This window comes from Mesoplodon bidens, assembly GCF_964165515.1.
Source record: "Mesoplodon bidens genome assembly, chromosome: 11".
Lineage (NCBI taxonomy): Eukaryota > Metazoa > Chordata > Mammalia > Artiodactyla > Ziphiidae > Mesoplodon > Mesoplodon bidens.
The window spans coordinates 43,256,534-43,270,302 of NC_138167.1; the positions used below are offsets into that span (position 1 = coordinate 43,256,534).

Sequence of the window (13,769 nt, forward strand, 5' to 3'; positions counted from 1 at the left end):
CCCCAGATGATTCTAATGTGCAGGCAAGATTAAGAACGAGTAGCCGGGCTTCCCTGGTGGTGCAGTGGTTAACAATCCGCCTGCCAATGCAGGGGACGTGGGTTCGAGCCCTGGTCTGGGAAGATCCCACATGCCGCGGAGTAACTAAGCCTGTGTGCCACAACTACTGAGCCTGTACTCTAGAGCCCACGTGCCACAACTACTGAAACCCTCGTGCCTAGAGCCCGTGCTCCACAACAAGAGAAGCCACCACAGTGACGAAGGCCACGCACCGCAACGAAGGGTATCCCCCGCCTGACGCAACTAAAGCCCGCGTGCAGCAATGAAGACCCAATGCAGCCAAAAATAAATAAATAAATTTATTTTTTTAAAAAACAAAACAAAACAGTAGCCTACAACAAGAATGAACCAAAGGCTATGAAGCACACTCTAGTCAGCCCAAGGGATGATAATTAAACAAAAAACAGGACTTCCCTGATGGTCCAGTGGTCAAGACTCCGCGTTTCCAGTGCAGGGTGCTTGGGTTCCATACCTGAACAGGAAACTAAGATCCTGAAAGCCGCGTGGTGTGGACAAAAAAACCAAAAAACAACCGAAAACAATGTTTACATATTATTCATGTAAAGATAAAATGTCCCACGACCCTTTTCACTGAAGCCACATTAAGTTCGTGCTGTCAGGATAAGTTCTCCTAAATCATATTTAGGCTCCAGAAACCACTAAAATGTTCTAAAGTCCACAATATTTCAGCACCCAGACTGAGCTCCCAGACTGCCTACCTTGGGCAATACAAAAATTTGTCATATCACATCTTTTACTTCTTGGTTTTGAAAACTATTATTACCAGATCTACCTGTAGTGTCAATCTCTTCCTTTTTCTGTCTAATCTTCAAAGGCCACATGTCCTTTTTCCCAAAGCCTTCCCCAAGTGACTCTGGGTCCCACTGATTTCCTCCTAATATGAATTTACAGTCTCAACAATTTTTTTGGCATCTGTTACACTACCATTTAACCTTTCACTTTGGGGCCTATTTTCCTAGCACCTTGGAGACAAGAACCACCGCTTGAAACTTTTTTTTTGGGGGGGGGGGTATCACAGTTTCCAGAACAAAGGCTCACAATATATGTTTCGTTTTCCACTATCAAATTATAAGTTTCTGGCCCTTTTTACCTCGAGCTCTCTCCTCAACTCTAAAACTCGCTTTAATCTGACTAGGGCATCCATCCTACCACGCAATCTCAGATAAACCATTATCAACTTTTGAATTTTGAAATTCTACCTACAACACGTGCTACACAAAAACAACTAGATTCCTGTCCTTGGTGATTCGTTTTGGGGGGTTGGGGTGGGGGGGAGAGGGGCCTCTTGTGTCTGCTTATCTCCTTTCCAATTTTCCTCTTCCTTCCAGTCAAAATCTAAATTATCTTTCTCTCTGGACAACGTCCACAAACAAGGCTTCGTTCTCACCAGTACTCATCGATCGACCCCTAACGAGTCCCTCCCCTCCTCGAGTGCCCATGTCTCAGTACTCGTTCTCCTTTCTAAGACGGCCACCCCAGAGCCCGGCAGGGCAGCGCGAGTTCCACCCACGCAAGGCCACGGTCATTCCGGGGGCCAGAGGACAACGGCCCGATGTGGGGGGCAGGGGTGGGAGAGCCAAGGAGGCCCTCTGAACAGCCCGCGGCTGGCTCGGTCAGAGCCCAGCCTCCATCACCGGAAGTGGGAGCCCCACCCCCTAACGTCAGGGGCCGGAAGTGAGAGTTGCTGGGCGTGGCTGTGGGGTGAAGGCGAGTGTGAACAGAGCGTGACTCGGCGGAGGTAGGAATGACGCGCGTGCCCCGGCTTGGGGCTTCCAAAGACCTCACCTTTAGTGGGCTGGGATACCTTCACCTTCTAGTATCTTCCCTTTTTCTGCCCAGAGCTTTTGGCCTCGTGGGTTCTGAGCGCGGCTGTTTTGGCAACCTGTGGTGCCACCGCTGCTTCGTCCCCTCGAGGTCCTCCCTAGCTCCTGTGTCTCCATTCTTTTAAGTTAACCATCTTCCCCACCTTCTCCTATTTAGTCCCATTGTTTAAATAGACTCTGTTTTGTTTAAAGGAAGAAAAATGATGGTTTTACCGAGATCCCAGCTCGGTTAAGAGTGTAACCAGTTGCTTCAGGCCTCAACCAGCCCCCAAGCTTGACTGCTGAGTGTCATTTGTCCATTACACCGCTGTCTAGTACTAGGGAAAACGTAAAAGACTCACTTGTTGGGCTTCCCTGGTGGCGCAGTGGTTGAGAGTCTGCCTGCCAATGCAGGGGACACAGGTTCGTGCCCCGGTCCGGGAAGATCCCACATGCCGCAGAGCGGCTGGGCCCGTGGGCCATGGCTGCTGAGCCTGCGCGTCCAGAGCCTGTGCTCCGCAACGGGAGAGGCCACAACAGTGAGAGGCCCGCGTACCGCAAAAAAAAAAAAAAAAAAAAAAAAAAGGAATGTCAGAATTTCTTAATCCAGACATGAAAAATATTTTTTATGACAGTTTCACCGATGATTGTCATTTACAAATGAGCTCTGCAGCAAATTACTAAACGAGTTCCAGAACGAGTTCCAGCTGATCACTTGTATTTCCTATCATAGGTTCCAAGGCTGCTTATGTCATGGAATGGGGGGAAGGGGTGTGGAATTGTATGAGGCGGCAAAGGAGAGCTGGCTCTAGAGGCAATAGATGTAAACCTAGCCAGTTTTCAGAAGTTTCCTATGGAGATGGTTTTATATAAATTTAGTCTTTTCCATAATGATAAGTTTATTTAATCACAGAGCTCAATAGGGGGGAATCTCAGGTGGAAGAGGACTGAAACTAAAAAAATTGGTCTTTTAATCTTCCACATTTCTGTTACAGACGTGTTCTTTTATGACTGTCAACTATAAAATGGACAGTTCTCGAGTCCTAACATTCAGAACTTTTTCCTCAATGCATAGAGGGAATGAGTATTAACTGGAGAGATTTAAATAACCAAGTCTATCCATTTTAGCATAGGAGATTTGGGGAGGGGAGTAAAGCATCACTGGAAAAATTATGGTACGTCCTAATCATGTTTAAGAAGTCATAGAAATAGTAAACTAGAATGTCTCTGGACATATTGGATGGATTGAGTGTATAGTCTGACACAGGCTTCCAGCATCCCCAGGTCCCCCGGGGGAGAAGCAAGACTGGCAGCCTGCCCATCCTGAATTTTTGAGGACTCGAGAGGAGAGCTTTAAAATAGTACCCTTTTCCTTTGTTTATCCTGAAGTTTAAATAACAGTATTCTTGTGGGCTTGACTTGCCCCCTCTAATGTTAAATAGCATCAAACCCTAATAGATGGTAAACAGTGACAGGGTGTTGTAATGGCACTTAAAATAGACTGACATCTTATCACCTGAATACAGTTTAAGTTAGTAGTCATATTTGGTTTTTCTTAACTGTGAGCCCTAGAATTTATTCCAAGAGTGTGAATTGGGCAATGATGTTAAAATGGTTCAGAGTAGTAAAGAATGCCTTCAAGGGGAGAAACTTATTGAGGGGGAGGGAGGTGCTATAAGGGTTTTTTATATTGAATTTGGGTGACTTCAATTCTAGTTTGAATCCAAGTTTGACTCCACTTCTTAGGGCTACTTTTGATACATTTCATTTCTGATTCCCTGATCCATTGCTTTTTCCCCCCCCCCAGCACTTGGATTTGGCTCCTTCATTTCCAGCATGGAAGAGACTTACAGTACGTACTTCTTTTTGCTTTTAGAAAATAAGTTAAATTACTTACATGTAGTTTTCTGTCTGACAAGACTTTTACTGTGTTGGGAAAGATTCACTTTTCTCACTAGACTGCTGAGAAGAAAAGGTCTCCCCAGAGACTGTTTTAGTAATGTAGAGAAATGTCCAAATTTGAAATACGACACTTGAAATTTAAATAAAGAAGTATGAGAAGTCATCAAGCTTTGAGAAAGCTGTGTTTGGGACACCTGTGTTAAACTATATTTTTATTAAATGAAGCATTTTCATTCCTCAGGACTTCAGTTTCTCCTGTTAATGACACAGGGATAGTCATTAACTAACTAACTGGTTTCTTTCTATGTTGTGGGATAACATGATACACATAATGTTGATGTACATTGAGTTTTTAGACTTAAAGAAATCCTAGGGAGGATTCTTGTTTCTCAAGTGATCCAGGAATCTAGATGGCCCAACAAATCAATTGGGAACCAGGAGACCTAGGATCATGCAAGTGTAGCACCAAAAGAGACCTGAAAAATCATTTCATTCAACATCCGAATTTTACAACTGAGAAAACAGAACCTAGATTAATTGATTTGCCCTAAAGTTACCTAGTTAGTTGGGGACAGAGTCAGAACCAGAGTCTTATATGTTGCTTATATGTAGTGCCCTACTTGCTACTACAAAGCACTATGGTTTCTAGACCCTGACCAAGTTTGAGGAACATCTGAGTGGATGAAACTCGTCAACAAGGCCTCCTTTGTTTCCTACTTTCTGTCTTGTTCAGAATCTCTATAATTAATAAGTTCTAACTAAAGGGTATTTTAGTCCCATTCTACCTTCAAGGAAGAGTCCAATAGAATCTTTATCACCAACATATAGAAACTACATGGAAACAATCTTTATTAAATATCTACAATAGAGATTCTTAAACTTTAGCATGCAGCAGAATCACCCGGGAGGCTTGTTAAAACACAGGTTGCTGGACCCCACCCCCCAAATTTTTGATTCAGAAGGTCTAGGACCCAAGAATTTACATTTCTAACATGTTCCCAGGTGATGATGCTAATCTGAGGACCATACTTTGAGAATAATGGATCTGATTCTCCTTGATCTTCCTTAGGGCTTCCTCCTTCACCCCCTTAACTTTTCTAAAAATATGTTAATTAAAATCTGAGATTTCCATGTGAGATATGAGAGATTTATATTTATTTATTCTTGGAAGCTTACTACTCTATTAAATTAGAAAGCAACATCTCCCCTTTATATCTCTATTCATTACTTTTGTCAGTGGTGATTTTTTTTTCTTAGAAAAATATCACCTGGTTCTTTTAATTACTGTATTGCTACATAACAGAAACTTTTTTACATAGTGATAATCAGTAGATGTTTGTTAAAAAAAGAGGGAAATGGTGAATTTTGCTGTATGTTTACAATTTTATTTAAGTTTTGTGATTAAGTTTAATAAATAAATAAGTTGGCTTGTGAAGAATCAACTCCTTTAAGTCTATAACATTTCTTTATCTGTGTCTTTCTTAATAAAGCTTCATTGTTTTAAGACTTAAAAAAAAGAAAAAAAAGAAAAATATCACCTGGAAGCAGGTTAAAAATGCACAACCTCAGGCCTCATCTCAAACCTGCTGAATCAGAATCTGTATTTTAACACAGTCCCCAAGTGATTTAACACCGGGAATCATGTTAAAGTGAGAAACAGTGCTTTAGAATATGTTTGACCTTTTTCCCAAAGTGGCCTAAAACTCTAACGTTAATCTGATAGATTTCTGAAGATCTCCAGCTTCTGTCTTTGGGCAGTACCTCTTAGCTGATGATACTCTCGTCAAGTCTAGTTCCTTATTTCCGTGAAGTTTCCTCCATTTCTCACCATGGGTTCTGGGCCCTATGCAAGTGCGAGGAACATCTGAGTCTACGGACAACCTGAGGAAGGTTGTCCACAGGGCCTGCTTTGTTTTCCAAATTAAGTTATATTCCCAGAAGGCCACTCAAGATCTTTGCTGAGCAGTTCGATAGTATTCATTACAACTTCAAATGCATGTATACTTCGTGTAGCACCCTTAGGTATCTGCCCAAGGGTAATACTCGTACAATGCACAAAGAAGTATATGTTATATTGCTAGTCACAGCATTGTATATAATAGTAAAAAACTGGAAACAACTTAAATGTCTATCCGTAAGGGAACTGATTAAGAATCTATGGTACATCCGTATGCAGCAGTGAAACATTTCTTAACATACTGACATAGAAGGAGCTCTAAGATAATGTTAAGTTAAAAGAAAGCAAATAGCAAAATAAGTACAGGAAATCTTGTCACAGGCTACACTGTGGATGAACTCTGAGGACATTGTGGGAAGTGAAACAAATCAGTCACAAAAAGACAAATGCCGTATGATTTCACATGTATGAAGTATCTAGAATAGTGACACTCATAGAAACAAAAAGTAGAATAGTGGTTGCCAGGGTTTACAGGGAGAAGGAAATGGGAGTTGTTTAATGGGTATAGAGTTTCAGTTTTGCAAGATGAAAATTTCTGGAGGTTGGTTGCACAACAATGTGAATATACTTAGCACCACTGAACTGTATACTTCAAAATGGTTAAGATGATAAATTTTATGTGAATCTTATTACCACTAAAATTTTTTAATTAAAAATAAAATTAAAAAATTTTTAATCTAAAAAACCAGTTTAGAGCTGAGCTAAGTTATCAGAGACCAAAAAGTAAAGCATTTTGGTAGGAAGCTATCATTATCAACTCTGATGAATACCACTGTATGGACAGTAAAATGTGTATGAATCATAAGGTACGTCCAGTCTGTCAGCTGCTGACATGGCCTATCATTTGCTAGTGATGGAATGGATTAAATGAAGGAAAACTAACAAGAATTTCATCTGTAAACTCTTCCTGGGTGTCCTGAAGCTTCAGAAATATGAAAAGATTGCTGGTCAGGATGAGCCTGGCTGGCATAATAAGCCTGCTTGTCCTTTAAGACATTTCATTCCTATTCATTCTGTCCTTCAAGTCACCTTTCTGGCTCATTTGCATCACGATCATGGTTAGCAATTTATCCCATGTTTACCACTCTTCCAGTGAAGCTGTCTGTTTCAATTCCCCACTAGCTTCTGATTTTCATAGCAGTCTCCTGGTTTATAAGCTTCTTATCAAATGTGAATTATTTATCTTATTTCACTTTTATTATTGCCTTCAGTGGTGGCAACAGCGTTTTATTAGGTTGCCTCTTGTCCTCATTATATATTCAGAATGTGCTTAACCATTTAATTTCCCTTCTTTAACCAGGCTTCTTAAAATTTGGGGCTCAGCCTGGACATTTTGCAGAACGTAAGGATAGTTGTACACGTTCAGAGAAACTTCTCTATATTCAAACTACTGAAATGGTCCCTAAAAGTATAGTCTTCTAAGGGTAGTTTTAAATAGCGTGATATAGGTTAGGGGCTTTCTTTCACACAGCAGCCCCGTTAAGGTATCTGCAGTTGTCTTAACTTCAGGTTCTCTTTTTTGCAGATTATTCTACTTTTTTATCTGGCCAATTTGATAATCACTAGGTTAAAGAATTCTCTGTCTTTTTCTCATCATGTTCCAAAATATGAAAAGTAAAACCACCGATCTGGTAAAGGTATTGGTTTCATTTGAGAGGTAACTAGATTAACCAAGATCAGGAACTACTTATAGAAGTACATTAAAGCAGACGAAAAAGAAATCTATCAGTGAATATTTCTCAAGCTTCCACGGAACATATAACTGATATAGAGCAATGCTTACCAACTTTTTTCATGTCATAGCATACTAGTAAATAGACAGGGATGCTAGTGTAGGGGATTAACTACCCTCAACTTACCCTAGGACTGGTTGGAGAATAGGGGACACGCATGCAATGGACCCCCACGGCAGTGTATCAGTACACTGTCCATTCCAACCTTCAACATACTGGCTGGGAAGCTCTGGTTGAACTAGCTAGAGATAAGAATGACCCTGAATTAGCACTTTTTTTTCTTTTTGGCTGCGTTGGGTCTTGGTTGCTGCGCGTGGGCTTTCTCTGGTTGCGGCGCGCAGGGGCTACTCTTCGTTGCGGTGCGCGGGCTTCTCATTGTGGTGGCTTCTCATTGCGGAGCACGGACTTTAGGCACACGGGCTTCAGTAATTGCAGCACACGGGCTCAGTAGTTGCAGTACACGGGCCCTAGAGCACGTGGGCTTCAGTAGTTTTGGCATGCGGGCTCAGTAGTTGTGGCTCGCGGGCTCTAGAGCGCAGGTTCGGTAGTTGTGGTGCACAGGCTTAGTTGCTCTGCGGCACATGGGATCTTCCCGGACCAGGGCTCGAAGCTGTGTCCTCTGCACCGGCAGACAGACTCTTAACCGCTGCGCCACCACGGAAGTCCTATGACACTGAATTAGCACTTTTAGAAGAGGAAAAGATGTTTCATTTAATTTTTTTGTTTATAATAAGGATAACCAACAATGAAAACAACAATATTTATGTACAACCAAATCTGAACTAAGACCCCACCCCATGATTGCTGGTTTTGCTGGACTTAATGAAGATTCGATGATAACGCAGTTTTATCTTCTCACAGTTACATTTTTATTTTCAGATGTTTAGTCACCCTTTTAAAAAAAAAATTCCGGGCTTCCCTGGTGGCGCAGTGGTTGAGTCCGCCTGCCGATGCAGGGGACACGGGTTCGTGCCCCGGTCTGGGAGGATCCCACATGCCGCGGAGCAGCTGGGCCCGTGAGCCATGGCTGTTGAGCCTGCGCGTCCGGAGCCTGTGCTCCGCAACGGGAGAGGCCACAACAGTGAGAGGCCCGCATACCACAAAAAAAAAAATAAATAAAAAAAAAAAAAAAAAAAAAAAATTCCAAGCCGTCGTTAGACTGTCTTGTTCAACTCGTACAGATTCTGTTGAAAAAATCCAGTGTGCCCGGGATGCTGAAGTTTTACAAGGGCCTGTTAAGCTTTATACTTACCCTATTTTTCTCTCTTTCAGTCGATACCCTGGACCCTGAAAAGCTGTTACAATGCCCCTATGATAAAAGCCACCAGATCAGGGCCTGCAGGTTTCCTTATCATCTTATCAAGTGCAGAAAGGTAGGGTATTATTTTCTTAATTTGCCCTGTGATGCCCTCCTGAGTTCTTTTTAAAAGCCAAATTTTGTAAATATCAAATAATTTTAGCATAAATGTTTTAACTGAATGCCAGAATTGCTTTGGGTTAAATACCAATATTTATAGAAAAGAATTTGTTTATTTCTTGGATATGTAAGTTTTTCCTTGTTTTGGTTTTTCCCCCGAGTAGTGACAGAGCACCCTTCATAAACAGCTTCTCTAGAATCTTCGCAGCCTTTGTAAACAGAGGAAACACTAATTTTTGCTAGCAGTGAGAAATCCCTCTTGCCTTGTGAATTTGATGTGGTCACTGTCCTGATAAGGATTGAGTATTGTAATACACTTATTTCTGATTTGTTTGTTTGTTTGTTTAGAAATTTTAGAGAAGTTGAACAGCTAGAGGTTAACCCAAGAAAAGATCATTCCTAAAAATAACTGTTTCTCCAAGTTTCAACAGTAAGCATCTTTTGGGGAAAAAAAACCAGCTCAAAGATTTTTTTTTCTCTGGTCACCCTTTTGTAGACTTAGCTGATGTAAGCTAGTTTAATGCTGATATATTAATTGAGGCAGTTTGAAAGGATTGTTAGAATATAGATGTCAGATACAGAGGCCAAAGTTCTGCCAGGATTTATGCTTGGAAAGCAATTTTGGTATTTAATCTAAACCTGCATACAATTCAAGTATGCATTAACATTCTTCAAAGGATGTTTCTCTTGCAGTCCTGGAGACATGATTATAATGCCACTGTTGATTATTTCTCAGCTCCTTTTAATCTCTAGAGCAAGGATTCCTTGAGGTTGAACCTGGGCAATATGGACTAGCAAATACTACCACAACTTCCTCCCCTAGGCTCTCAAAACTGTTCCAAGGATAAAGGTTGGGAAAGGGGTCCAAGTGGTAAAAAGACATTGTCATAACTCCCCTATGCTAATGCTCTTAATCTTCAGCTACAAAACCTTTGCATTCGAATGCCTGATACCTCTTACAAAAATCATGGAGATACCTGCCCTCACAGTTTTCTCCATCCCCTATTTTTTCCACCCTTCTCCCCACTTTACATTATTTTTACTTTTTTGAGTATCATTTATAATATATCTTTTCTCCTAATAAATTTCTTAATTGCTGGTAAACTTACCATAGGATTTGGGTGATATTAAACATTTTGTTTTGTTTTCTTGTTTTGTATTAAAATAAAGAACTTGGTCAGCAGAGTTCTCTATCATTTGGGCTTTTCCTTAGTGAAATAGCTGAAATAAAGGTCAAATTGTTCAGAGCCTCATTTCAGGCATCATTACTTTAGATAAGCGTTCCTGTGTTAATCTGAAAAATCATTGGGTTTGCCTCTTCTGCAGCTCCCTTCCAACAGCTGTTTTCCTGCACTATTGTACTGCAGTAGCAGGGGCACTACCGCAATGCAGACTAAGTGTGTTTTAGTGTTGCTGTTCATCCTGAATATCAGCTTTCAAAGACGTCCAGAGGGCTCTAGCATTACAGGCTGTGCCGCCTGAATTTTGTGACCCTGAGAAGTAAACGGGGTGAAGATATGTTTCAAATACCCCATCCTAAATTCACTGTTACCCCAATATCTGTGTTGTCAGTCTTTATAATCATAACAAAGAGGCTTAGCTTTTGATGATTCTGAGGTAATGTCTCTATGGTCCATATGAGTGATAAATAATTCCCTCTTAATGTTCTACTATGAGTTTACCTACCAAGTTAAGCCACACGTTTATTGACGGACCTCTTTAATTGTTTTCACAGAATCACCCTGACGTCGCAAACAAACTGGCTACTTGTCCCTTCAATGCTCGCCATCAGGTTCCTCGGGCTGAAATCAGTCATCATATCTCAAGCTGTGATGACAAAAGCTGTATTGAGCAGGATGTAGGTAAGGCTGACTAGCTAAATGTTTCAGTGTTGGAGGTTAGCCCCTTCAAATTTATATGATGCTACGTCATCACCTTGATTTTGGCTTTCATCATTTCAGAAGAACAATGGTTTTCTGCCTTTGAGATTTTTATTTTAGCAGCAAAAGGTTGTCAGGTTGTGTTTGTCAGACTGCGTTCTCTTCTGAACAACCTTATTTCATTTTACTAATAATTCATCTAAAAATGAAAATTCTTTTATTACCATAAATATGGCAAACATCTTTGTTTCTGCTTCTCTTTCTTGTCTTCTGTTGGCAAGGGGATAAGACCTCTCTGTTTAGCTTTCATCCCATCCATTTTTCAGAAACAAAGACCCTGCAACCTTCTAAGCCACTAACCCCTTTAAACATAATAACTTGGCAGTGTTCCCTTGTTAAGTCAGAATCTCTATTGTCTTGCAGTCAGCCAAACCAGGAACCTTGGACAAGAGACTCTGGCTGAGAGCACATGGCAGTGCCCTCCTTGCGATGAAGACTGGGATAAAGGTGAAGTGCTTCTACATCTTTTTCTTCACGATGTCAAAATCTCAAGTCATTTGCTTTAGACAGAAGGAAGATTTTCCTTTTTTATGAACATACCATGTTGTTCAGAATGACTTGTTATTTTTATTGGGCCCCAGTACAAGCACATTTGTCTCTCTGTGCAGACACGTGGAACAGCCTATCCCTCTTGATTGGAAATAGCACTTCTTTACATCTGTTTTTTTCCATAAATTGTGTTGTACCATCTGTGTTTGGTTGCTACTAGGCACATTTATTATTATTTATGTCACTTGTGTTTATATCCTTCAATTAAATTCTTGCTACTCTGTCACTTAGCATGGGTACTTGATGAGTTATTACTTGCTTCTCTAAACTTATTTATTATTTCTCACCTTACAAATTCAACTAGCATGAATTGGTGTTTTACCTAGTAGTACCACAAACCATGTTTTGCTTCCTTTGGCAGATTTGTGGGAACAGACCAGCACCCCATTTGTCTGGGGCGCAGCCAACTACTGTGGCAACAACAGGTAAATGAAAGGGTCTCATTCCCACCTCTTCCTCCCAGAATCACAGTGCTCTGTTACCAATAGAAGCCACCAAAGCACGTATTCACCTCCCTCCTTGATGATGTTACTTGGTGGTAATTTAGTCTAGATATAGTTTTGGTGGGGTTTTTTCCTTACTTATTCCTTGATTCATAAAAAGGTCGCATGCTTTGTGTTAATTACCACGGGAACACAAAAATACTAGCTTATAGTCTAGTAAGGGAGACAGTGGCGCCAGCCATTCTTATGTCTTAGTTGGAGTTTTTGCTAAGTTCACATTATTTTAATGCTTTGAAAAAATTCTCTAGCTATACCACATGTATCATTTTTACTCTGGGTAACTAGTGTCTAAGGAAAAAGTAATCTTAAAAGTTCTATTTTTTTAATAAATTTATTTTATTTATTTATTTTTTTTGGCTGTGTTGGGTCTTCGTTGCTGTGTGCGGGCTTTCTCTAGTTGCAGCAAGCAGGGGCTACTCTTTGTTGTGGTGTACGGGCTTCTCATTGCAATGGCTTCTCTTGTTGCAGAGCACAGGCTCTAGGCGCACAGGCTTCAGTAGTTGTGGCACACAGGCTCAGTAGTTGTGGCTTGCGGGCTGTAGAGCGCAGGCTCAGTAGCTGTGGCACATGGGCTTAGTTGCTCCGCGGCATGTGGGATCTTCCTGGACCAGGGCTTGAACCCGTGTCCCCTGCAGGTGGATTCTTAACCACTGCGCCACCAGGGAAGCCCAGAAGTTCTTGATTTGAGATTGGGCAATCCATAATACCAAATGGGTAGGAAAGAAAACGCATCTCTTCTTCCCACTGATTTTGTATCTAATTTAAATCTCTTAAGATTTTTCATTACTACTTGATCTTCAAACCTTAAAGATCATGTTTCAAATACCCTGGCGGTCCAGTGGTTAGGACTCCGTGCTTTCACTGATGAGGGCACAGGTTCAATCCCTGGTTGGGGAACTAAGACCCCATAAGCTGCACAGCGTGGCAAAAGAAGATCATGTTTCAAACCCAAATGAGAATATTTCTGGATTAGAAAATGAAGGAAATAGATGCTAGACTTCTTTTTTTTCCTCAAATAGAACACTTATCAATTTTTATTTTTTAGCTCCTGAAGTCAGTTAGTTATAATAAATGTATCTTAGTCCGTGTATGCACTGAGATAGAAAAACGTAAAGATGAATTCCATTGGTACAATTTTAATTTTATCTCAGTTCTGTGAGATTTGTTGCCTTTAGTTTGGTTGTCTTGGCATTTTATTTTATCTCTTTTATCTATTGAGTTCATGAGCCTGTCATACAACTGAACAGTAGATGGCATTGCTGTTTATCTCAATTTCTGGAAAATGAAAATGGTTAGACCCGTCTTAATGCCTGTACAGAAGAGTAAGCTTTCCAGAGAAGCTGGTAATCATTCTCATTGTGAGAATGTTTTGATGGAAATGTGTTTACATTTCAGAATGTAGGTTGTTGTTTTCCCCCAGATTACAAAAAACGCATTTTGATTGTCTTGTGTGTGCGTGCCTGAAGAATACAGATACGTTGGCATAGTCAAATTCATCTTTCTTTTTGCAGCCCCGCAAGCAACATAGTTATGAAACATAAGAGTAACCTGGCTTCAGGCATGCGTGTTCCCAAGTCTCTGCCATCTGTTCTGCCATGGAAAAACAGTAAGTGAAATAGAGGGAAAATGCTTTTACTCTGTTTGTTGTGCTAAATACAGTTGGTCTTGATTATTCAAGGACATGTTCAGTCTGAACACCTTGTACCCACATTACCCTGAGAGTGAGTGCCTCCTTAAATTTTGCACCCCAAGCACCTTACTCACTTCCCCCTACTCCTGGTTAGTAGCAGGAAAGGACAAGATCACAGAAGCATAAAGAATATTTTCAAGATGGGGTGATCACTGACATCGAATACCATGGGTAAATTTGGGGACCAGTAAAAAG

General features: G+C 40.8%; 1 protein-coding gene across 1 annotated transcript; it reads left to right on the plus strand.

Annotated features, from left to right (window-relative positions):
- Positions 1 to 3,695: 3,695 nt before the first annotated feature.
- Positions 3,696 to 13,498, plus strand: GTSF1 (gametocyte specific factor 1; the record flags this gene model as incomplete). Its single annotated transcript, XM_081250219.1, has 6 exons — positions 3,696 to 3,735; positions 8,748 to 8,848; positions 10,628 to 10,754; positions 11,196 to 11,279; positions 11,743 to 11,806; positions 13,396 to 13,498. Exons 1-6 carry the CDS (start codon positions 3,720 to 3,722, stop codon positions 13,496 to 13,498), a joined length of 495 nt encoding a protein of 164 aa, XP_081106345.1. The 5' UTR covers positions 3,696 to 3,719.
- Between the last annotated feature and the right edge of the window lie 271 nt (positions 13,499 to 13,769).